The 26,126-nt window shown below is 37.2% G+C and overlaps 1 protein-coding gene across 1 annotated transcript; it reads right to left on the reverse strand.

Moving 5' to 3' along the window:
• Positions 1-7,440: 7,440 nt before the first annotated feature.
• Positions 7,441-8,406, reverse strand: LOC129473129 (olfactory receptor 4C15). Its single transcript, XM_055263387.2, has one exon. The coding sequence runs from the start codon at positions 8,404-8,406 to the stop codon at positions 7,441-7,443; it is 966 nt and encodes a 321-aa protein (XP_055119362.2).
• Between the last annotated feature and the right edge of the window lie 17,720 nt (positions 8,407-26,126).

Genomic DNA, 26,126 nt, shown 5'->3' on the forward strand with positions numbered 1-26,126 from the left:
TTTGAGAAGTGTCTGTTCATATCCTTCACACACCTTTTGTTTCTTTTTTTCTTGTAAGTTTGTTTAAGTTCCTTGTAGATTCTGGATATTAGACCTTTGTCAGATAGATAGGTTGCAAAAATTTTCTCCCACTGTGTAGGTTGTCTGTTCATTTTGATGATATTTTCTTTTGCTGAGCAGAAGCTCTTTAGTTTAATTAGATCCCATTTGTCAATTTTGGCTTTTCTTGCAATTGCTTTTTGTGTTTTAGTCATGAAGTCTTTGCCCATGCCTATGTCCTGAATGGTATTACATAGGTTTTCTTCCAGGGTTTTTATGGTTTTAGGCTTTACATTTAAGTCTTTAATTCATCTTGAGTTAATTTTTGTATAAGTGTAAGGAAGGGTCTAGTTTTAGTTTTCTGCATATAGCTAGCCAGTTTTCCCAGCACTATTTATTAAATAGGGAATCCTTCCCCCATTGGTTGTTTTTGTCCAGTTTGTTGAAGATCAGATGGTTGTAGATGTGTGGTGTTATTTCTGAGGCCTCTGTTCTGTTTCAAAAGAAGGGGTCCAATTTTAGTTTTCTGAATATGGCTAGCCAGTTTTCCTAGCACTATTTATTAAGTAGGGAATCCTTTCCCCATTGCTTTTTTTGTCAGATTTGTCAAAGATCAGTTGGTTGTAGATGTGTGGTGTTACTTCTGAGGCCTCTGTTCTGTTCCATTGGTCTATATATCTGTTTTGGAAGCAGTACCATGCTGTTTTGGCTACTGTAGCCTTGCAGTATAGTTCAAATCCAGTAGCACATCAAAAAGCTTACCCACCATGATCAAGTTGGCTTCATGCCTGGGATGAAAGCCTAGTTCAACATATGCAAATCAATAAGTATAATCCATCACATAAACAGAACCAATGACAAAAACTACATGATTATCTCAATTGATAAGAAAAGGCCTTTGATAAAATTCAACACCCCTTCATTCTAAAAACTCCCAATAAACTAAGTATTGGTGGAACATATCTCAAAGTAATAAGAGCTAATTATAATAAACTTTTAGCCAATGTCATACTGAATGGGCAAAAGGTGGAAGCATTCCCTTTGAAAACTGGCACAAGACAAGGATGCCCTCTCTTACCATTCCTATTCAACATAGTGTTGGAAGTTCTGGCCAGAGCAATCAGGCAATAGAAAGAAATAAAAGATATTCAAATAGAAAGAGAGGAAGTCAAATTTTCTTTCTGAAGATGACATGATTGTATATTTGGAAAATTCCATTATCTCAGCCCCAAAACTCCTTAAGCTGATAAGCAACTTCAGCAAAGTCTCCGGATACAAAATCAATGGGAAAAAATCACAAGAATTCCTATACACCAATAATAGACAAGCAGAGAGTCAAATCATGAGAGAACTCCCATTCACATGTGCTACAAAGAAAATAAAATACCTAGGAATACAACTTACAAGGAATGTGAAGGACCTCTTCAAGGAGAACTACAAACCAGTGCTCAAGGAAATAAGAGAGGACAAAAACAATTGAAAAACATTCCATTATCTTGGATAAGAAGAATGAATATTGTGTAAATGGCCATACTGCCCAAAATAATTTATGGATCCAATGTCATTTCCATCAAGCTCCATTGATTTTCTTCACAGAACTAGAAAAAAAATACCTTAAATGTCATATGGAACCTAAAAGGAGCTTGTATAGCCAAGATAATCCTAAGCAAAAAGAACAAAGCTGGAGACATCCTGCTAATTATCCCATTTCTAATCTCACCTATGTTTTTAGATCAGTGCAGAGAGGAGAGAGATGGAAAAGGAAAATGAATTACTGAATACTTGTCTTATGTATATTCTTTTTGTTTTTAAAAATATATGCTCTTTTACTCACAGGGAAGAAAAACTTTTGCTTTTGAATGTGGTTCAAGCTATTAAAGTTGGAACAGATTACATTACAAAATTAGTTTCCTGCCTGACAGACTATGTTACTACCCAGCATACCTGCTAGATATGCCATTACCTCCTAGGTACCTACAATGAGGATGAAGAGAAAGGTCCATGTTAGAGATAGGAGAAAAGAGGACAGAAATTGAGAAAGGAGAACCAATGGATAGATTGGACCATGCTTTGCACCTTTGATGAAGGACTTAGCTGCAACCACAAGCCAAAGTGTCTTAGAGAAGCAGCTTACAGAAAAATTGCACTTCAATACATGGACTTTTTTCTTAAAAATGGACTGAAGCAATTTTGAGGAAGGCTTTCGGTATATCACTTAAAGTTTTTGAGCCTCAGCTTCTCCATCAATTAAATGCAGGTATGAAGATCTAGCTTTATAAAGTTTCTGTAAAGAGTAACATGTCGAACTTAAAAGAAAGTATCTCTGGCTCAGAGAATGTGCAGAATAAATATTTATGTGTTCTTATTAATCCTCCTTAAAAGTGAGAAATTGAGGTTAAGATAAGTGAAATAACTCACCCAAGGTCACACAGTCAATTAGTGGCAGAACTGAGCCTAGAATCTAAATTTTTAAATGTATACATCTAAAGCTCTTTTATTGTAATAGCATACCTACAATAATATCATAAGATTTATTGGCAGTTGGGCACGGTGGCTCATGCCTGTAATCCCAGCACTTTGGGAGGCCAAGGCAGGCAGATCACCTGAGGTCATGAATTTGAGACCAGCCTGGCCAACATGGTGAAACCCAGCCTCTACCAAAAATACAAAAATTAGCCAGGCATGGTGGCAGGCACCTGTAATCCCAGCTACTCAGGAGGCTGAGGCAGGAGAATTGCTTGAACCTGGGAGGTGGAGGTTGCAGTGAGCAGAGATTGTGCCATTGCACCACTCCATCCTGGGCGACAAGAGTGAAACTTCATCCAAAAAAAGAAAAAGTAAAAAAAAAGAGAAAGACAGACTGAGGTTTATTGGCCTGGAAAACAAGAACAGGTAATGAGTATTTCACCACAACTATCTTCCTGCTCGAAAAGCTCTAAACTAAGTATCTATTTTTGAGGGAAATATCAAGCTTCTTAGAGTTCTGCTGGAAAAATTTCACAGAGGATAGATTCAAAGGAGGCAATTAAATTGCATAAAGGCAAGAAGCTAAATTAATAATCTTATGAAATTCCTTCAAGTTTTTAGTAAATATACTATGAGGTCTCATTAAATGTAAGATGAATTAAATTGAAAGATGAATGGCTGGATTACCCAACTGGATTTTAGATTCTGCCAAAGCAATGTCAGGGGTTTATTGAATGTAATTGACTTAGTCATTCAGTCTTGGTAACTGTGGAAATGGGAACAGATTACAAGTGAGTTTTGTACTATTTTGAATTTTGATTCACCTCTGTATCACATGCTATTTCAGGATAAATGAGGGCATTACTTTAAACTCTGTCCTCTTAAAGTTATATCTTACTAAAGTGAGATTTCCAGTGAATAATTCAGAAATTCTAGTCAGATTAAACTCAACTAATGGGAAATTCAAAGCAAAATATTTTACTATTTTATTTTTATTATTTTATTGAGTATAAAACTACCTTCAGAATAAAAATCATACCAGTGAGAGAACATTTATTTTCATAAGGGATGAGAGAAGGATTGGAGAATGAGAAATCAGAAGAAAAGCAGGTAGAAATGAATGCCTTTAGTCCCTGTTTGAATTTTTACTATAGATATGAGAAACTTAACTAACATTTATAATCTATTTAAAATACTTGATCATGTCAAAATATGAATTTCAGCTATTATCAAGATGTGGGCCAGGAACATTGGCTCATGCCTGTAATCCCAGCACTTTAGGAGGCTGAGGTGGGTAAATCACTTGAGGTCAGGAGTTTGAGACCACCTGGCCAACAAGGTGAGACCCCGTCTCTACTAAAAATAAAATAAAAATAAATTAGCTGGGTGTGGTGATCCGTGCCTGTAATCCCAGCTACTTAGAAAACTGAGGCAGGAGAACCACTGGAACCCAAGAGGCAGAGGTTGCAGTGAGCTGAGATCACACCACTGCAATCCAGCCTGGGCGACAGAGTGAGGCTCCATCTCAAACAAACAAAAAAGATGTGGGGGCTAATATCAGCAATAACTACATTCTACATTCACATTGCCAAATAATATACTAGTGAGTTAATATTAGAGATAGATTTAAATTTAACTATTGAAAGATAGGCCATTTATGTATTTATTCAGCATATGTTTACCAATCTCCTACACCAGGCTGTTCTAGATGCTAGTGATACATAAGTGAATGAAATAGAAAAAATTTCCTGTCTAGTAGTTTACAGTCTATGAGAGGAAGCAAACCAAAAATACAAGTAAACAAATTACATATTATATCAGAGAGTCAGTGATAAGTGCTCTCAAAAAATATTTGGTGGGAAGGGGGCTTAATGAAAGCCAAGGTGAGAGAGTTACTTTTTTTTTTTTTTTTTTTTTTTTTGAGACAGAGTCTCGCTCTCTTACCCAGGCTGGAGTGCAGTGGCGCGATCTCGGCTCGCTGCAAACTCCGCCTCCCGGGTTCACGCCATTCTCCTGCCTCAGCCTCTCCGAGTAGCTGGGACTACAGGCGCCCGCCACCACGCCCGGCTAATATTTTGTATTTTTAGTAGAGACGGGGTTTTACCGTGGTGTTACTATTTTTAAAAAGATAGGCAGCATAGGATTTAGTGAGAAAGAAGAAAGAATGAGCCGTAAAATATCTGGAAGTAAGGAAAAGGGTTCAATCCAAGGGAGATGTGCAAAGGCTGTGAAGGAGTAGAGGTTTTGTGTATTCACAGGAGCCTGTGTAACTGGAGCAGAGTGGGTGAGCGAGAAGAAGTCAGGGAGGTCACTGCGGCCCAAATTTAGAGTCTTGGCGGTCCCTGTGAGGACTTGCCTTTTCCTCTAATAAATTGGAGAACCATTGCAAGACTTTGAGCAAAGTCTTGATTAGAGTTGATGTATGATTTCACACAATCCCATTCCTGAATAATTTCATTCTTTAATTAGAAATCAGATCTCTATTAGCTTCTTTCAGACATCCAGAGGCCTTTTTTAAAATCTCCACTGCATGAGGTCATCTTTGCGTTGCTGTAAAGAAATACCTGAGACTGGATAATTTCTAACGAAAAGAGGCTTAATTGGCTCAAAAAGCTTAAAAAGCTCTATAGGCTTTACAGGAGTCATGTTGCTGGCATCTGCTTATCTCCTAGGGAGGCCTCAGGAAGCTTACAGTAATGGCAGAAGGCGAAGGGGTAGCAGGCACATCACATGGCAAAAGCAGGAGCGAGAGAGAGAGAGTGGGGGTTACAGGTGCCACATGCTTTTAAACAACCAGATCTCTGTGAACTCAGAGCGAAAGTTCACTATCACCAAGGCGATGGCCCAAGCCATTCATTAGGGATCCAGCTCCACGATCCAAACACCTCAGGTCTCATCTTCAACTTTGGAGACCTCATCTCAACATGAGATTTGGAGGGGACAAATATACAAACTACACTACTCATTTTTAAAATTACCAATGTGTTTCTGAAAACTTTTTTAACTACAATAGCTACAATGAGCTGCCTTAGTGTTTCAAAACAGTTTGCCTGAGAGCTAAGAACATTTGAGTAAATTTCACCATGCTTAGGCAAATGCAACATAGAAAACAAAATGGAAAGCTAAAGCAATAATTTTTATTGGAAGAATTTTGCAAAGTTCTGTTCATGAATCTAATTGAAATGAAAAAGTTTGGGTAGATGTCTTTCAGTATTTGTTTTTTTCTCTGCTGAATCTTTTCTCCTTGTATATTATCACCAGAGTTCGCAGTAAGAGGTTGGGAGTTAAAATAATAAAAATATGTTTTAATTTGAGTGTGTGATGGATCAAACATGAATCTGCATTGGTCACTGTAATCTGTCCAGAATAATGTTTTATTTTATACTGTGTCAAATCTTAGATTCTTAGACTCATAAATTAAGTCAATGACTTAATTTCTCATTTCTCCAGTGAGCTTTTAGGGATGAATAAACTACTTAACAATAAGAGCCTCTAAGTAAGGGCAAAGCATGTTAAGAAGGTACCCTTGCTATTATGATGGACAGATGATGGAGAAGCAAGAGAAAGGAGCAGAAAAACCCCCTAGAAGGTTTAAATCTTTCTTACTATGCTTGCTTTCTTCAGTGCACACACTTTGTTCAGATAGTTTTTAGACCCTAATCTTAATCCCTCATGGACTTAAACTTGAGAGATCAATGAAACCTTATCTATCTTCTGTCATATCTATTCTGAGGAAGAAAACTAATATCATACACTCTTCTATTTGAAACTTGGCATTAAGGATCAAGAAAAGAAATAAAAAGGACATTTAGTATTTTTTGTCCACATACTCAATTTATAGGCATGTTATTAGTGTTGGTCTTCTAGAGTAAATTGAAATATTTTACTGTAATTAAATTTATTCCAGTAAATAAATTTTATTTAACCACTTGACAACCTGAGAGTAACAAAACTTAACTATGGGAATGACATATAGAGGACTTGTTTACATTTGAAGGATCTATTTATTGATCATTGTTCAAATAAAATTATTTTCACTTGAGTAGATAAAGTCAAGAAGATTCAAATTACCAAGTAAGTTGAAATGTAATCCATTTTTGAAATTTACTTTTCACTCTCTGATGCCACTGGTTTCCAGTCCTGTATAGCAGGGGTAAGTCAGGTCACTACGTCTCTGTACTTGGTACGGGTTCGATAGCAATGTGGTCTCTCAAGAGTTTCCTTTGTACTTGAATTGTACTTGAATAAGAGCTACTCATTGCTGATGCCTTGATGGAATCTGATTCCTTGTTTTATTTCCCATAGCTGATTGGTGTGGAATAGTCACCTGACTCAAGAGGAACTCATCTGTAGGCAGGACTAGGCCAATCAGGTTTTATTTCTCAAGAAATTCACCAAGTGACCTGAAGGAGATGGTAATAAACCCATGTTAAATGATGGAGTCATATAATACAGAAACACCCACATCTGAGGTTCTGCAAATGCTCTGGTCTGTGCCCTTCTTGAGTCCTGAGTTTTTTTTTATTTTTCATTAGAATCATTGACAACAGTGTCCTAAATATAAACTTCTTACTTGAAATGCAAGTTTGAGTAAATTTCTCTTCCTAATCTGTAAGATATGTGTGTCTTCCCTCCACAAAGGTTTTTTTTTTTTTTTTCTGAATCATGAAGTGAATGCCCAGCAGTCTAACAAATAATTTTTCTTGTCATTCTTTTTTTATTATAAAATCCAATCTGTGCATAAAATTCAACTCTTTTTAGTTTGAACATGAGAATACTGAGTTGCCAGCTCAGAGTTGATGAATGACCTCAGGGTGGAAACATAATTTTTCTGATCCCACATTAATGATTTTTTTCCAGCATTACTTTATCTCTTGCCATGAAGGATATACCTCATTAAGTTTTTATTTAAGGCCATTTTGACCTTTTTTACTCTTAACTTTGGATTTTTTTAAGTTTAATATTTTCTTTCTCATCAGAAACCACCATCAGTCTGTTCCATATTCTCCTCATGGCCTGTTTTACTTCCTTATTCCTGAAAGTGTAAATCAAAGGATTGAGCAAGGGAGTTAAGATGGTATAAAATATTGCCGCCATTTTGTCAAGGGAAAAAGCAGATGGAGGTCGTGCATATACAAATATGCATGGGACAAAGAACAAAATCACAACAGCAATGTGAGATCCACAGGTGGAGAGAGCTTTCCAGCGCCGTTCAGAACTGTGTGTTCTCAGAGAGAGCAAGATGACAGCATAGGAGACAAGCAACAAGGAGAAGTTTATGATGCAGATAAACCCACTGTTGATGACCACCAAGAGGCCAAAGATGTGAGTATCAGTGCAGGCAAGCTCCAGTAATGGGTACAAGTCACACATAAAGTGATCGATGACATTGGGGCCACAAAAGGGAAGCTGGAAAGTAAAAAGAATTTGTATCACGGAATGCAAGAGGCCCCCTGTCCAGGCTACTCCCATCAAAATGCCACAGAGCCTCCAGTTCATGATAGAAAAGTAATGCAAGGGCTTGCAAATGGCGACATAACGATCATAGGCCATGGCTGTGAGGACAATCACCTCCACCCCAGCAAAGAAGTGTTCAGCAAAGAGCTGCATCATGCAGCCTTCAAAAGAGATGGTTTTCGTCACATAGAGGGAGTCCACAATCATCTTTGGGGTGATGACAGACGAGAAGCACGCATCCAGGAAGGACAGGAAGCCCAAGAAGAAGTACATAGGGGACCCCAGAAGAGCAGGGCTGCTGAGAATGGTTACTAAAATTAGTATGTTGCCCCCAACAGTTGCAATGTAGATAAACAAAAATACAACAAATACTATTTCCTGAACATTTGGATTCTGTGAAAGTCCTAGGAGGACAAACTCAGTTACAAAGCTTTGGTTTTGCATGTTTCCCAAGGAAAAGATGAAAGCTCCAACAGGGATCATGTAGAGTCTGCAATTAAGACAAAGGAAAATTTGCTTCAGATCAATTTGTAGTATCATAGTCATCAACAAGTTGGTACATCCATATGCAAAATTATTGAGTGCTTCTGTTGTCATTGAGAACATAAATTAGAAATTATTGAAGGTAGTACTGAAATAGCAGGCAGAATTGTGATAGAGATAATTTAAAGATTACTTGAAAGCAACCAGAGGTTCAATATGAGGGAAGGACATGTGGTAGAGAAGAGAAGAGAAAGAGTTTTCATATCAAGTGCCAGCCTTGATCATTTACTAGTGGCTTCCTGGAGTGAATTATTGAGAAGTGTTCTGAAGTTACCTCTAAATTTTGAGAGAAGGAGCATTGTAACTTATTACTTATTTCTGCCATTGGCATCAAATGGGAGCAGGGATGACCAGCATCCCATTCCTAATCGGGAGGCTGCTTTATCTGCAACTAGAAGAAAACAGCATATAGTTCAAGAGGCACTTAAAAATTATGGCTGCTCTTCAAATATTTCTTTAAAAGTCTTAACTGAATTCATTCTTTACAAAAGAGAAAGATCTCCAGAAAAGTCCCTAGCCTGACATTTAAAACATAAAAAGTATGCACTAAGTGTGGAGAGTTTTCTTAAATCTGTCATTTTAAAATGAAAACAGAAGTTTATTATTATTATAAAAGTAATAATGCCTACATCAGAATGTTGTTATGATAACTAGTGAAACAATGGAAGGCTAAGGACCGACTGCCCTAGGGAATAGTCTGCATTAGATCTTATTATTCGTATTTGATTGGTGGGAAACTCATGCTTAAAGAAGTTAAGTTTAAGCAAATAACAGACAATCTGGGATATTAACACAGAACCTCAGGCTCCAACACCCAATTCCTTTCCACTAGATCAGCATGGAAAGGAGTGGGGATATTCCTTTTCCAGTAAGAACTTCAGAGTAGGAATGGCCTTTCTACAAACACTTGCATGTACAAATTGGCATCAACCACATAAGTAAGGAAGAGAAACAATATATTGAATATAAACCAGAATCTTGAGGCTTTATTAATTATTTTCCAATTATTTATATAATGTAATCAGGTCTAATGAAGTTTAATTCCTAAAAGTGTATGTTTCAACTTTATATGCATTATTGTGTAGCAGAGGTGTTTATATATAGCTTACCTGCTCATGTCTCAGGATTCTGATGATGGTCAGATTTGAAAATGTGAAAATTTTACTTATGATAAAGTGCTCTTACCAGTTGTATTTACTCACGTAAAAGGCCACCTTATCTACAAAAAGCTTTTTCATGAGTCATCTAGATAATTACTCTCCAACTTTTGACTTCATTTCCACAGGCAGACACAGCTTTAAAGGATAATTCTGTCTTCGCCTATACATATAATTGAAATGTGTTTTTCAATTACCATATATATGTGTGTGTTTTAATATGTGTATATTTATATGTGTATACACCTTTGTTAAAAATAGGTGAATAAAAGAATAAAGAGATTTATTTTGAGAATTAAATAAGCTGATTTTTATGAATGTCACTTGGAGTTAACAGAAACGATTTAAAATGTTAATAAAGCTAACAAATACACAATTGTGTATGTTAATATACGTTCTTTTGCTTACTTTAAAACAATCATTTCCATTATGTTTTCAGTTTCATTTGTAACCAGTGTCTGCACTAGGAATTCCGTATACAGTTATAAGTTATCACCAAGAAAATATGAGCTGAAACAAACCTTATAAGGTTATTAGATAAGTCAATAACCATTTATTGCAAAGTAAAGCATGTCAGTAAATGATCCAACAGTGCTAGCTTAGCCTAGAGCCAAAGTGGGAAATACGATGAAGTGAAATGAGTAAGAACTTCAGTTTCAGACTCATATAGACGTAGGTTCAAATCCAAGCTTTCCTACTTGTTCTATGGCATGTTAGAACAAGTCACTTCAAATTCTTAACATTCTCAAAGCCTCAGCTTCCACTTCAGTAAATGGATATGATAAGAATATCTATCCATACATATCTTGTGAGTATAAGATAAAGCAATACACACAAAAGCATTGATGCAGTAAGAAGCATAGAAGATCATGATGAGTGGTGAGAACAAGCTCTCAGAGCCATTGACACAGAGCAGAAATAACATTTTTACACTAATTTTTGCTTTACTAAGACCAAGGTGGTTTTACTCATCCTTTAATACATGGACACAGGAAGGGGAACATCACACACTGGGGCCTGTTGTGGGGTGGGGGAAGGGGGGGAGGGATAGCATTAGGAGATATATCTAATGTTAAATAACCAGTTAATGGGTGCAGCACACCAACATGGCACATGTATACATATGTAACTAACCTGCACGTTGTGCACATGTACCCTAAAACTTAAAGTATAATAATAAAAAATTTAAAAAATGAAAATGTGGCACATATACACCATGAAATACTATGCAGCCATAAAAAAGGATGAGTTCATATCCTTTGTAGGGACATGGATGAAACTGGAAACAATCATTCTCAGCAAACTATTGCAAGGAAAAAAAAACAAACACCGTATGTTCTCACTCATAGGTGGGAATTGAACAATGAGAACACTTGGGCACAGGAAGGGGGACATCACACTCCAGGAACTGTTGTGGGGTGGGGGTGGGGGGGGGATAGCATTAGGAGATATACCTAATGTAAATGACGAGTTAATGGGTGCAGCACACCAACATGGCACATGTATACATATGTAACAAACCTGCACGTTGTGCGCATGTACCCTAGAACTTAAAGTATAATAAAAAAATTTTAAAAAGAGAAAAGAATAAAAATAAAAATAAAAATAAATTTTAAAAAATGTTAAATATTTTCTTTGGTCGGTCTCAGTGCAGACATGACATTTTAAAATGCACAACCCTTTTAAATGTCTTTAGCAATCCCTGAATAAAGTACTGTGGCCCCCATTCTGTCAAATATCCACTTCTATTTCAAATAGCATCGTTGTACATAGAAAACTTAACTGGGTTGGAGATGGAAAGAAAGACAAGGCTCTATATTAATCTAATAATTAAACAATTCTTAATCTCTCCACTTCGTTTAGCTGGGCTGTTCTAAGAACAATAACATTTTAGAATTAAAGTATTTATTAGATATAAAGAAACCAACCACTTCTTTCAGATAAAAGGAATTTCCAAAATTAGTGTGGAAACTTTGACAATAGAAAGTATAGCATTTTCATAATGTATGATAACAAGATTTATGGTTTTAAATCATTTTAAAATAGTCGTAAATGTGATGTGTTGTTTCAGATTGAATCCTAGAATGGAAAAAAGACAGGAGAAAAAATAGTCAAATATGAATAAAATCTGGTGTTTAGTAAATAGTATATATCAATGTTCATTTCATAGTCTTCACAAATGTACCATGGTAGTGTAAGATGAAAATATTAAGGGAAAGAAAGTGAGTAGTATACAGAAGCTCTCTGTACTATCTTCACAACCTTTCTCTTAATCTAAAATTACTTCTAATGAAAAGTTAATTAAAGAGTAATTTTTTTTCTGCTATCAAAAAGCTAGCAATCTCAGCTTCCTCTACTAGCCATGTATCATGAACAAAGCGCTATGCTTCAGCATCCTCTGCTATAAAATAGGTAGCAACACCTGAAGCTTCCTGACCCATGAGAGTCCAATAGACAGTTATTGTGAATGTATTTTGCAAAGTATAAATTAAAAGGAAGATATGAAATCTTTAGGTCAACATTATTTTTAAGCAGCATCTACATACACAAAGTGAGCTGGAAAATTGAATCGATCATAAGAGTATAATACGTGTGTTCAAAATCATGCTATTTTTAAGTTACATCCATTCTAAAATTACAATAAAACTGCTTAATTCATGTCATCCTTTTGGAAAACATATTAGTAAATAGCTTCAGAATTATAAACATGTTTATTTTCTTTATACTAGTAACCTCAACTCTAAGAACATATTCTAAAAGTGAAATGAGATGGGAAAGTTTTATAATAAAAGATGGTGCAATGCCATCTCAATTCTCAATGTGAAAATTGAGAAATATCTAAAATATACAATCATAGGAAGATATTCATCTAAATTAGACTATCACAAATTAAAATTACAGGTTGCTATAAATAAAATACTAATTAATGACATGAGGACATAGAAGTCGAGGTATTTTTACAATATTTTAAGTGAGAAAACAGAAAAAATATAACTCTGCCAATTGGATATTTTTAATATAATTTTATGATCTAGAAGGAAACATATAAAATGACAGAGACTGTATGTTCTCTGTATATCCTATATTATTGTAAGAATATTTAAAATTAAACATCAAGTTTAAAACTCACACAGCCATATTTTCCATCATCTAAACAGTTCAAAAAGGAGACAGAGCTTGGGGGGATAATTCATTTGCACACGTGAAACTAATATGCTAACATAACACAGAATCAAACACTAAAAATTTTAAACTTCCTATACTTCCCATAAATAGCCATATTATGGGCCCAGCCCTCTCCACCCTTTAGACATTTACTTTAATATCAATTTAAAATTCATATTGTCCTATAGGTAGTGGTTTATTTTGTTCATATTTCTCATAGAACATTCCGTGGTCTTTCCTTTCTTTTTTTTTTTTTTTTTTTTTGAGACGGAGTCTCGCTCTGTCGCCCAGGCTGGAGTGCAGTGGCGCAATCTCGGCTCACTGCAAGCTCCACCTCCCGGGTTCACGCCATTCTCCTGCCTCAGCCTCTCCGAGTAGCTGGGACTACAGGCGCCCACCACCACGCCCGGCTAATTTTTTGTATTTTTAGTAGAGACGGGGTTTCACCGTGGTCTCGATCTCCTGACCTCGTGATCTGCCCGCCTTGGCCTCCCAAAGTGCTGGGATTACAAGCGTGAGCCACCGCGCCCGGCCGGTCTTTCCTTTCTTGATAGCCACACACTTAATATGCTGGAGCCACCCCTGAGACTGCCCCAGGGCCCCTCACATCATGAACTGTGGTTGCTGGGCCATTTCTTGGGCTGTGACCTGAGGAAGTGGCCTCCTCATTCCCCTCTATACACATTGCCTACTATTTCCTTCCCATCAGTTTTAACAACAAAACTAATTCTATTTGTCCTGGAAATAATAGAATTCCTATTTCAGGTATGAAGTATATACAACATTGAAAACTATAAGAAGAATTAGTAGTAAGGTTATCATTACAAGTAACATTTTGTAGTTATAATTCAAGCAGTAAATTTTAGAGATATTTATATGGACATATGAATGCATATTAGTCACATTTGCATACATTTTTCCAAATAAATATTGTTATGACAAAGAAGAACAAATTTAAATCCTATTTGTAACTATCTTGCCTGCTAAGTTTCTTAAATCTGCCACATTTTTGATCCAGGATTATTATTCAACAATGAAAAGTTTATTCCTGGGGCCTGTCTAGCTAAGCATGTCCCTTTCCCTAGCAATCTGGGAAATAATGTTCTCTTCAACTTTCAGAATTTCAGATCATTTCCTCTTTTCAGTGTTGCTCTGTTGATTTCCCTAAATGGTCCAACTTTTATGCCATTACTTTCTGGAATTTTAAAGAAAAAAAAAAACTTTTTCTTCTTCCACTGGTGTCCTTTCTCCTATCTATTGGATGCCTGACCCTGCCTTTTACCTTTTTCTTTTTCTTTCTTTTTTTTTTTTTTTTTTGAGACAGAATTTCTCTCTTGTCTCCTAGGCTGGAGTGCAGTGGCACGATCTTGGCTTACTGAGATCTCTACCTCCCCTCCTGGGTTCAAGCATTTCTCCTGCCTCATCCTCCCGAGTAGCTGAAATTACAAGCACCCACCACCACATCTGGCTAATTTTTGTATTTTTAGTAGAGACGGGGGTTTGCCATGTTGGCCAGGCTGGTCTTGAACTCCTGACCCCAGGTGATCTGCCTGCCTCAGCCTCCCAAAGTGCTGAGATTACAGGCGTGGGACACCGTGCCTGGCTCTTTTTTTTTTTTTTTTTTCTGTTTTCTTAGTGATTTATCTCATTTTAAGGAGGAGACAAAGCCATGACAACTAGTTCTAAAGCAATTCACAGCTTCAGGCATTTAAATTTTCCTAAACAATTCTAAGGAGGGAACTTAAAGCTACTTATGACATGAAATGCACTTGGGAAAAGTGAGGGGGCCATAGTTAGAAGAATTTACTCCGTGGCTTGGGTCATGATTTTTCATCCTTGGTGTCCTTCTTTGTTAGCGGATAATTTGTTAGGGGATAATTGTGGAAATAGTGAATGTCTCATTCTGTATCAGTAAATATAGTCAGTATCATTCTATATCAGTAAATATAATCAGTATTTAGCTCTGTAAATGATACAGTAATACTTGAATTATCCATGTTACATCAGTTTTCTTTATACAGCCTCAGGAAATTCTACTCTTTAAAACATCAGGAAAGTGGGATCATTAGAGGATAAATGATAATTATCTTATTAGACTTGAAGTAATTAGGTGCTTTGACCCTCCAAAAACCACCAGCTTGCATTTTGTTATAACAGCTGCTGTTTACTGGGTACCTATTATGTGTCAAGTGCCATTCTATGATCTCTGCGTGTATTATTTTATTTGTTTCCACATTCTTCAAGCTTGCTAATATTATTGTCCTCATTAAATATGAGGAGTCAGAGAATCAAAAAGGCTATGTAACTGCCCAAGTTTACAATTATTAAGTGTAGGCTCATGCATGGCATTAAAATTTGTATCCTGACCACAACACCCACACTTTAAAGCACTACAACATAACTTGAAATCCTCTCGGAAAATGCAAAAATGTGAATTATAATCTCACCATTTATCAGTTCCTTGAAAATTTTGGTGATGCCAGTCTCTTATTCTCTATAGTGAAGAGTCCATACAGTGGCTAAATGTGAGGTTGTTTCCAGCTCTTCCTTCTACATTTAATAGACAAAGGAAGAGCATCTCTGGCAGATGAGGTAGGGAGTGTTCCCCACAGCTTTTCAGGTGCTGTCTTCAACATGATCTCAGGAAAAAATAAAAATAAAGGAGCAAAATTTCCTCCTTGATTTCTAACAGGAATTTAAAGAGGTTTCCCTGAGAGGTCATGAACTTGCAGAATAGTTCCTCCGTTCCCCCCAGGGTTTGGAAATGTCCCATCAGTATGATTTGCTAAGAAGCAATTTTATGTGGTTTGACTTGTTCAAGAGTTTGCAAAACTTTCATGGCCCTGATAATTAGACTTTTTGTTTTGTTTGTTTTAACATCTCCTGGGTTTCTTTTTGAAGATGCTTTCCTTTCCCTTTGTGTTCAGGAATAGAACACTGTGTACTGTGATGAAATGTGTCTCTGCAGAATTCAGGGAAAATGCCTACTCACTACTTAGTAAAGAGCGATTTCCGGGACAAGGCAGCATTAGTCAATAGGGACAACGTGTTGTTTTGGGACTATGGTAGCAATGAGATGAGTGCTTATTAAACAATAACATTTTATGTATAAGTATGCAAAGAGGTATAGAGTAATTGAAATGTGATTTTTTTTCTCCCAGAAACTGATCTTGAGATGCCATGACTTTAAAAATTACAATCTCTAGAAAATACAGTTTCTAGAGATTAAAGGAATTTTATCTTTTGATTTTATTTTATTTGAAAAGAAGATATGGTCTGTTTAAGATAACATAGCATTGAGACTGAAGCTTGAGGGACAACTTAAACTGATCTCCTCAGGTCCATTTAGAAATAGACCACATCAAACAACTGGCTGCTTTCCACAGTCTCTAAACATTTTTACCTATTTCTTTGCAAATAGGTAATTTTTAATTGTATCATTGATGAATGACATGCATACAGAAATGCACACACAAAGCATTCATGTAAAGCTTGATGAATTATTACAAGACAAATATACGTACGTAACCAGGAAGTAAAATCAGCCTCACTTATACCACCAACAATCACTTTCTCCCTCCTTCCCCCATAAAGGTAACCAATGTCTTAAGAGCTAACATTGTATATCACCTTTCTCTTCTTATACAAGTGTTGTATTATAAAAAATTTAAAACATATACAAAACAAATAAAATAGTATAATAGACCCCATCACTGAGCTTCAACAATTACTAATCAAGTGCCATTTTTGTTTCATCTGTACTTCAACCCATTCACCACATTCCACTTCATTATTTTTGTTCAGTTCTTTTTTTGGTGTGTGTGATATCCTGCCTATTTTTGTATCTATTCACATCCCACAGAAAAATGTAGGATTGAAGTGATTCATCAAAAAAGTCAAGGCCCAGAAGCACCGTTACTTCAAATGTCTGGGAATTTACAGAGAAGTGTTTTCTTGTCATTGGGTTTTAGATGTGTGTTCTGAAACAGAAGAGTTGCCTGGCATAGACCACAGTCCTGGTTATGGTGATATTTTTAAAATATCACTCAGCAACAAGACTTCAGCAATTCATTCTGGAATCCTGGTTCTCACTTCAAACCACTGTTATACAGTTAGAATCTTCTACTTTATCCCATGTCCTGCTTTGCTTAATCCTTTATTAGTATTGTAACATGAAAATAAGATCGTAAAGATGGGCCAGGCATGGTGGCTCAAACCTGTGAGGCCTGTGTGGCAGGAAGATGACTGAAGCCCAGGAGTTTGAGACTAGCCTAGGCAACACTAGGGAGACCCCAACTCTACAAATATATTTTTAAAATAATTTAGCTGAGTATGGCAGCACTTGCCTGTTATCCCAACTACTCCAGAGAATGTGGTAGGAGGATTGCCTAAGCCCAGGAGATCGAGGCTGCAGTGAACTATATTTGCACCACTGCACTCCAGCCCGGGTGACACAGCAAGATCCTGTACCAAAAAAAAAAAAAAGAGAGAAAGATTGTGAAGATGGAGTAGGGCAATAACATAAGAAATATGGGCCGGGCACAGTGGCTCACACCTGTAATCCCAGCACTTTGGGAGACCTAGGTGGGTGGATCGCAGGGTCAGGAGATCGAGACCATCCTGGCTAACACAGTGAAACCCCGTCTCTACTAAAAAATACAAAAACTTAGACGGGCGTGGTGGTGGGTGCCTGTAGTCCCAGCTACACAGGAGGCTGAGGCAGGAGAATGGCGTGAACCCAGGAGGCGGAGCTTGCAGTGAGCCGAGATCGCGCCACTGCACTCCAGCCTGGGCGACAGAGCGAGACTCCATCTCAAAAAAAAAAACATAAGAAATATATTTGCACAGTTATGAAAAATAGAATAACTCAGAAAAGTTTAAATAGTTTAATTCAGAAAAGACAAAGACAGAGACAGAGAGAGCCATAGTCAAGGAGAAGGAATAGCAATTTTTTCTTCTAGAATTTATCCAGTATTCTACTCTTTCCTACTGATTTAAAACTCTATCTTCATCATTTATTAAATTAAAAAAAAATAAACTAAGTTTCCAAAGACAGGTGGCTCAATTTCTGGGCAATTCCTTATCATGCAAACTATAGCAAAGTTATTTACAAACCAGAGCTTCAAGAAATGTTCCTGATATCTAATAGATCTAGTCCTCTAACCCTATGCTTCTCACACTTTTTATTACCAAGGCTACTATTCAAACCTAGGCCCACATTCATATCCATTTTAGAACTGGCTTATCAATTAATGTGAAAAAATGTTTCATTATTACAGAGGGAGGAATAAGAGGGTACTAATTCATCATAAAATTAATGTCTCTAAAATCAGGGTCTCTCCTAGAATGTGGAAAGTCAGCCAAATGTGTTTTGCAGGAACTCTGTTTATACAATCAGATTGATGTAAAAAAATAATTTGACTGAAAAGTGTATTACAAAATTTATGAGCCAGTGTCTGATGTAGTGATTTATTGGGTGGAGATTTAGAATTGTGAGCAGAGAATAGGTACCTATGTACTTGTTTATTGTCCAATCAGAGCAAATGAAAATTCGTCTCGGCGTCCAGGTATCTCTCTTCCTATTCATGTCAAGGAACCATCTCTTCTTCTTCTTTGCAAACCCTGCTTATGTTGAAATAATGCCTTTGCACTTCGTTAGTAGTATCTATTTAACTCTATTTTACCTCATTACTTATGATGTTGCATCATTTATGGGGCTGTCCATGAATATGGGATTCCAATGACTCTCTCAAAGACATTTTCTTAATAATGATCACAGACACAAGTCTGATAACCGTAGCCTGCAAGATTTTGTGAACAAGTTCCTTTCTTGGTTATGTCAAATTGACCTTTTGGAATTTTAAAGCATTAGTATAGAACTATGCATCTTCCAACCATGCCTTCTCTTGAGCACATTAGACTATAATCATCGTATTCCTGGAAAGTGATATCTTTTGACATTGTCAATAGCCCTACCTTTCAAACACCACCAACAAGGCAGAGGACAGATGAAAAAACTGACTGGGGAATCAAGAAAAGTGGTTTCATTCATACAAGACATGTCCCTCATCACATATGGCTTAAGACCAACACAGGAGAATACAATGTTGCCATCCTTGCTACCAAAGGAAGCAAGAAAGGGCAAACATTGGACAGCTCAGTCAACACTCCCGAGCAAAGATCTTTAAAGCCCTTGAAATGGATAAGCCTGGCCACCCATAAAGAACTTCCTGACACATAGCATAGAGCCTGCGGAAGAGCTGAGATGGCCTTTCTGAGTGCCAGCCTTAAGGATGTACAAGATAAAAGATGTCTGCCACCTCTCTTACTACCTGCAGGGCCATAGATGCTGGCACTGCATCAAAGCATGAACAGATAAAAGCTGACTAAGCCCCACACACATTTCCAAGGCCAAAGGTTAGTAGGGGGTCTTTTATATCCCAGAACTTTGTCCCTGTCCTATGTCACCCAGAATCATCATGTCAATACAATTCTAGTAACAAATGTAGTACAATCCCATGAAAAAAATAATGAACTAGCTTCTGAAAGACATTTGCTTGTCAAGCTGTATCCTGCTACTCTGATCCTGGCCGCAGAGCCTGGGATAACTTCATAGGTGCAGCAGTCAGAGCTTCTGAGGATGTCTGGGTAATCCCATGGAATAGACTGACAAACAGCATCCCAAACAGGAAAAAAAGGAAGGGGATCCATGTAGTTGGGTCTGAGATGGAATGCCCCATCAAAATCACTGCCCAGTCCCAGATACAGAAAGAAAATTTGGAAAATTTTAATGAAGATACTCCAAAGTCTGAACTTGAGAGCAGCAGCCCTAATTGTGCGGAGTAAGGAAATACTATCTAAAACATTATTTCTGGGCCAGGTGTGGTGGCTCACGCCTGTAATCCCAGCAGTTTGGGAGGCCGAGGTGAGCAGATCACTTGCAGTCAGGAGTTGGAGAGAACAGCCTGGCCAACATGGTGAAACCCTGTCTCCACTGAAAATACAAAAGTTAGCCAGGCATGGTGTCACACACCTGTAATTCCAGCTACTTGGGAGGCTGAGGCAGGAGAATTGCTGGAACCTGGGAGGCAGAGATTGCAGCCAGCTGAGGTTGTGCCATTCCACTCCAGACTGAGCAACAGAGTGAGACTCCATCTCAGAAAAAATATATTATTTCTTCCCATCTAAAAACAAGAAGTGAGTTTGTCATGCAGATGATTGGAAGAAAGTTTTCTAGGCCGAGAAAATAGCCTAAGTAAAGGTTTTATAGCAAGAGTATACCTGGCTAATAAGAGGAACAGAAAGGCTGTTTGTTGTAAGAGAGGTGTTCAGAGAAAGGATAGGGCAGCCAGAGTATAGCTGTCAGATATTTAGCAATTATAGTAGTTTTAGATTTTACCCTGAGTGACATAGAGAGCTATTGCAAAGTTTTGAGTAGAGGTGTGAAATGATGTGACTGACTTGTGAATTTAAAAGGTACCTCCGAATGCGGTATTCAGAATCAAATATGGGACTGGGGGAAATTGAAATAAAAGCAGGAGGAGTAGGTAAGAGGCAATTGCAGTAATCCAGGTAAAAGATAATGGCGGCTTGGAACTGCATGACAGATCTAAAAGTGATTAGAAATAGTTGAATTTGGAATATATGTTGAAGGTTGAGTCCAAGAGATTTTCTGATAGACTGGATTTGTGGTATGAGATAGACCAAATGTATCATCCACTGAGATAGAAAATATGATTAGAGTAGGTTTGAGATTGGGGGAAGAATCAGAAGTACATCTTTAGACCTGTTCAGTTCAAGGAATCTATTAGTCATTCAGATGGAAATGACATGAAAGAGATTGGATTTCCAAGTCTTAACTTCAAGACAGAAGTCAGAGCTGGACATATTTCCTGATTGGGGAATCTTGGCTATGTTTAGAGAGTCTAACAAGGAAAACTGATTTAAATGTTGCTAATTGATTTAATAAAACTAGAAATGAGAAGCAACCATTAAATGTCATGATACAGGGGTCATTGGTGTCCTTGAGAAAAGCATTTTCAGAAAGCATTAGATGTTGAGTATGACTAAAAGGCACTACCAAAGAATGAAAGGAGAGAAGTGGGAGACAAGCATAGGTATCTCTTGAGTTTTGCTACAAAGGAGGAAGAATGGAATAAGATAACAATTGATGAAAGAAGTAGGCTCAATGGAAGGGTTTTTTTAAAGAAAAGAGAGACTTAAAAATTGCTTCTTTTCTGATATAATGATCCAATAGAGAAGGAAATGTCAATCAAAGAAGAAACAGGAGAGATTGTTAAACCAATGCGCTTATGTAAGCAATAAGAGCATGACCTCAGTCCAGCATACAGCAAAGTGGTTTTCTTGGCTTTGGATAGAGGAACAGATAATTTATGTGTAGTAGCAGGTAGGGAGACAGCATGTAAGTGAATGGATGTTGGCAGATTGGTACAGCTTATGTATTTGTAAGAGTCTGGAAGTTCTCTTCTTATCACTTACATTTTCTCAGTAAAATGAGAAGGAATCTCACCTTATGGTTCAATGAATTTGCAGTAGTTTTTAAGGCATATCTCCTTTATATTAAAGTACCCTTCTATTCCTAGTTTGCCATGCATTTAAGTCATGAATAGAACTAAATTTTCAAATTCAAATCTATAGATATTCATGATTTATAAACTATTAATAACAGTAAGCACTTATAAAAAAATGAAGACCAAGATTTATTCCAGAAATCAAGAGTGTTTTAAAACAAAAAGTCAGGCATTGAGCTACTAGGTAATATGTTTTATTAGTAAAACTATTCAATGTGAATTAATTTGGGGGATGTGTGGAATATAGAAGAATGTTTTTTGAATATAACTGACCAGTAACAATTTCAGCATGAATGATCAGAAGAGCTCTTATCTATTAAGTAGAAAATGTAGATTCTAGGCCTACCTCTGACACTATAAAAATTATCAAGCAGATTACAAATATTTGAAGTTGGGGATCTCATTATGATCCTTTCACTTCTTTAATGTTATGATTGAACTAAGAATGTGGCCATCACAAAGTTCTTACATAGACTCAAGCTATCATACTATCAAGGCATTTTCTTCTTTTCCGACATAAGCAGGCTGAAGACATGTAAAATGAACCTAGGTATTTAGCCCTAAAATATTATGGCTTTTCTAATTTTTAATTTCTTTTTTGAGATAGTGTCTTGCTCTGTCACCAAGGCTGGAAGGAGTGCAGTGGCACAGTCACAGCTCACTGCAGCCTCAGACTCCTGGGCTCAAGTGGTCCTCCTGTCTCAGCCTCCCAAGTAGCTGGGACTACAGGCACACACCACCACGTATGGCTATTTTATTTTTTGTATTTTTGTAGAGACAGGGTCTCACTATGTTGCCCACGTTGGTCTTGAACTCCTGGACTCATTCAAGCCATCCTCCCTCCTTTGCCTCCCAAAGTGCTGGCATTACAGGCATGAGTCACTGAGCCGAGCCCTAATTCTAAAATATTGTTAAGCAGGCAATAAAACCTATGTTCTACTCTTGGCATAGCAAAAGTTAAATGGAAGCCATATGCAAAGAATTTTAATGCTGAGTTTCTGAAGTCATCCATAAGACCTTGATGGGTGGGGGTTTTATTTATTTATTTATTTGCTTCTTTTTTGTTTTATTTTTATAGATTTTAGAGGTACAGTGCAGTTTTCTTACATGGATATATTATGAGGTGGTGAAGTCTGGGTTTTTATTGTACCCATTGTTCAAATTGTGAACATTGTAACCAATAGGTTTTTTTTTTAGTATTCCATGGTATATTGATATACACACATATGCACACAGCATATTTTCTTTATCCAATCATTTGTTGATGGACACTTATGTGGTTTGGCTCTGCGTCCCCACCTAAATCTCGTCTAAAATTGTAATTCCCAATGTTGGGAGAGGGACCTGGTGGGAGGTGATTGGCTCATGGAGGTGGATTTTTGCATTGCTCTTCTCATAATAATAAGTGAGTTTTCCCAAGATCTGGTTGTTTAAAAGTGTGTAGCACTTCCCCCTTCACTCTCTCTTTTGATGTGAAGTAGTGAAGGTGTGCTTTCTTCCCCTTTGCCTTCCACCATGATTAAAAATTTCCTGAGGCCTCCCAGCCATGATTCTTGTACAGCCTGTGAAACTGTGAGTCAATCAAACCTCTTTACTTCATAAATGACCCAGCCTTAGGTAGTTCTTTATAGCAATGGGAGAACAGACCAATACAGAAAATTGGTACCAGGAGTAGGGCATTGCTATAAAGATACCTGAAACTTTAAAACTGGGTAATGGGCAGAGATTGGAACAGTTCTGAGGGCTTAGAAAAAGACAGGAAGATGAGGGAAAGTTTGGAACTTCCTAAAGACTTGTTGAATAGTTGTGACCAAAATCCTGATAGTGATATGGACAGTGAAGTCCAGGCTGAGGTGGTCTCAGACGGAGATGAGGAACTTATTGGGGAGTAGAGTAAAGGTCATGTTTTGCTATCAAGGAGACTGGCGGCATTGTGCCCCTGCTCTAGAGATCTGTTAAACTTTGAATTTGAGAGAGATGATTTAGAGATCTGATAGTTTTGAAAAGGGGAGTTTCCCTGTACAAGCTCTCTTTTCTTGTCTGCCACCATGTGAGACATGCATTTTACCTTCTGCCATGATTGTGAGGCTTCTCCAGCCACGTGGAACTGTACATCCATTAAACCTCTTCCTTTTTTAAATTGTCCAGTCTTGGGTATATCTTTATCAACAGCATGAAAACAGATTAATACAGGATGTGATTATTATTGTCACTTTAATATCCATAAACTCAATAAACTGATGATTAAAAAATAATAGCCTTCTCTGATCAAAGCCCTGCCTACCTTTCATATCCCACCTTGCACTGCATTTCCCCTTGTCCACTGTGCACTGATTTTTGGACCTTCTTTTCTTCAGGCTAGTGCCTGTCTTATGGTTTCTGGACAACCTTTTATCTTTTGCCTAGAATGCACATCCAACTGAAATGGTTAAAGTTTGCTCTATCTCATCATTGAAATCTCATTTTAGAAATTCCTCTCAGAAAAGCCCCCATGTCCACCTAACTAGAATTAGAACTAGTCATGCAACACCACTTTATTACAATTTTCTGAGATTTAATTATCTCTATGATTTTATTTTCATTTCTATATGTCATCTCCTGAACCAAAATGTAAGCTCCAAGACATGATGAAAACATAGGGATGTCTTATTTAACACTGTATACCCAGTTGCTGGAAGAGGATCTGAAACTTTTTACAAACTCAGCAAATATTCTTCAGTGACTGAATCAACCTAGTAATTATTTCATATAATTGGCGATTGCACATATATATTTTAATTTTAAAATAAACATTTTAATTTAAATATTGTTTTTTCCAAATATTATAACTGATCCTATAATTGTTATTATATGTGTATATGTGTGTGTGTGTGCGTGTGTGTGTGTGTGTATATATATATATATATATATACATATATACACATATATATCCTTTTTTTTTATGGAGTCTAGCTCTGTTACCCAGGCTGGAGTTCAATGGTGCAGTCTCAGCTCACTGCAAACTCTGCCTCCTGGGTTCAAGCTATTCTCCTTCCTCAGCCTCCAGAGTAGCTGGGATTAGAGGTGCCTGCCACCACACTGGATAATTTTTGTATTTTTAGTAGAGACAGGGTTTCACCATGTTGGCCAGGCTGTTCTCTATCTCCAGACCTCGTGATCTGCCCGCCTTGGCCTCCCAAAGTGCTAGGATTAAAGGCGTGAACCACCACGCCAGCCTATATATTTGCTTTAATAAGAAAACAGAATGGTAAACATTGCTATGACCTTAGGCGTCCCATCTACTTCATCAATGGAGGCAGTTTAAAACAGAATTAGTGTCTATCTAGTGAAAGCTTTTTCACAGGAGGATCTGGGAGAAAATAAACATCCTTTGAATCTGGAAACTTAAATCTCAAATCTCAGCAAAACCATTCTTTCACAGTTAATAAAATAGATGTATACAGTTGCTCTGGTCCCATAAAGAACATATAATTCCAAGACATAGACACTTTTTTAAAAACTCTTTTTTAGATATGGGGTCTTGCTCTGTTGCCCAGCCTGGTCTTGAAATCCTGAACTCAAACCATCCTTCTGCCTCAACCTCAACCTCTGGAGTAGCTGGGACCACAGGTGCATGCCACCATGCCTGGACTCTAAGACAGAACCTTAGATTCCAAGGTATCTTGAATCAAGCACAATGAACCCTATTCTGCTTCTCCCATGAGTGACAAGAGTTAGTAGAGAACTTTGGTAAAGTGGTGGCTCCCTTATTAAGTTTTACACTAATAAGCTGAGATTGTCTTTGCTTCCAAAGAAACAACTTGGCATCAGGAAAATAGGGGATTCTGACTCCTACAGTGCATATATGTATTTGCCCTCCCCACTTCTTTCTTTATATTTATTTGCAAAATTTTTTTTAACTCAAAGTCTCTTTTAGACTTATATTCATCCAATAATATTTAGTAAGCACATACTAGGTGACTGGGAGTGTTCTAATTATTGGGTTTACAGCACCAATGAATAAACATAATTTGTGCCTTGACAAGGATTACAAACTTTTAGAGAAAACAGAAGGTAAAAGCCAAAACAAATTTTTTAAAATATAATTTGTGATCATCAATAATAAGGATATAAATAGTATGTGGAATTAGAAAATAACTGAAGGGAATGACGAAAGAACATCACCAGGAAATACTCTTCTGAGGAGGTAGCAGTCCATCTGAAGATAAAAAACAATGACAGGGAGCCAGCCAACCAAAGGCTGCATATTAGCAATAATTAAATTGTCTTTTTTATTAATGTTTTTAATATCATGTTGACTTTATCTTCTTCTGGGTATGCTTAAGGGTGGCTAATTTATTCTCTTTCCACCACATTTCTAATGCTGTGCTGTGTACATACTTAAAATTTAATTAAATTAAATAAATCTATGCAATTGATTTCATCCAAGGAAAACCGGAATGAACCATGGGGCCCAGGCAATGGTAGTGCCAGTCCCTGCCTGCAGGAACAAAAGTGCTGTTGTCAGAGGTTGATTGTTCTGCCATCCAGGCTCAAATACCCCATTTACCATCTTGTCTTTACCATTTCCATTTCTAGGCACGCTTTAGCCAAGCTCAAGAGCTGAACCATAACTTGGACTTCCAGTTTAGTATTGAATCTGCCATCAAATCCACTTTGTAATACAGATGGTCCCTGACTTACAATGGCTCGACTTACAATTTTTTGA

Source organism: Symphalangus syndactylus, chromosome 1, assembly GCF_028878055.3.
Source record: "Symphalangus syndactylus isolate Jambi chromosome 1, NHGRI_mSymSyn1-v2.1_pri, whole genome shotgun sequence".
Lineage (NCBI taxonomy): Eukaryota > Metazoa > Chordata > Mammalia > Primates > Hylobatidae > Symphalangus > Symphalangus syndactylus.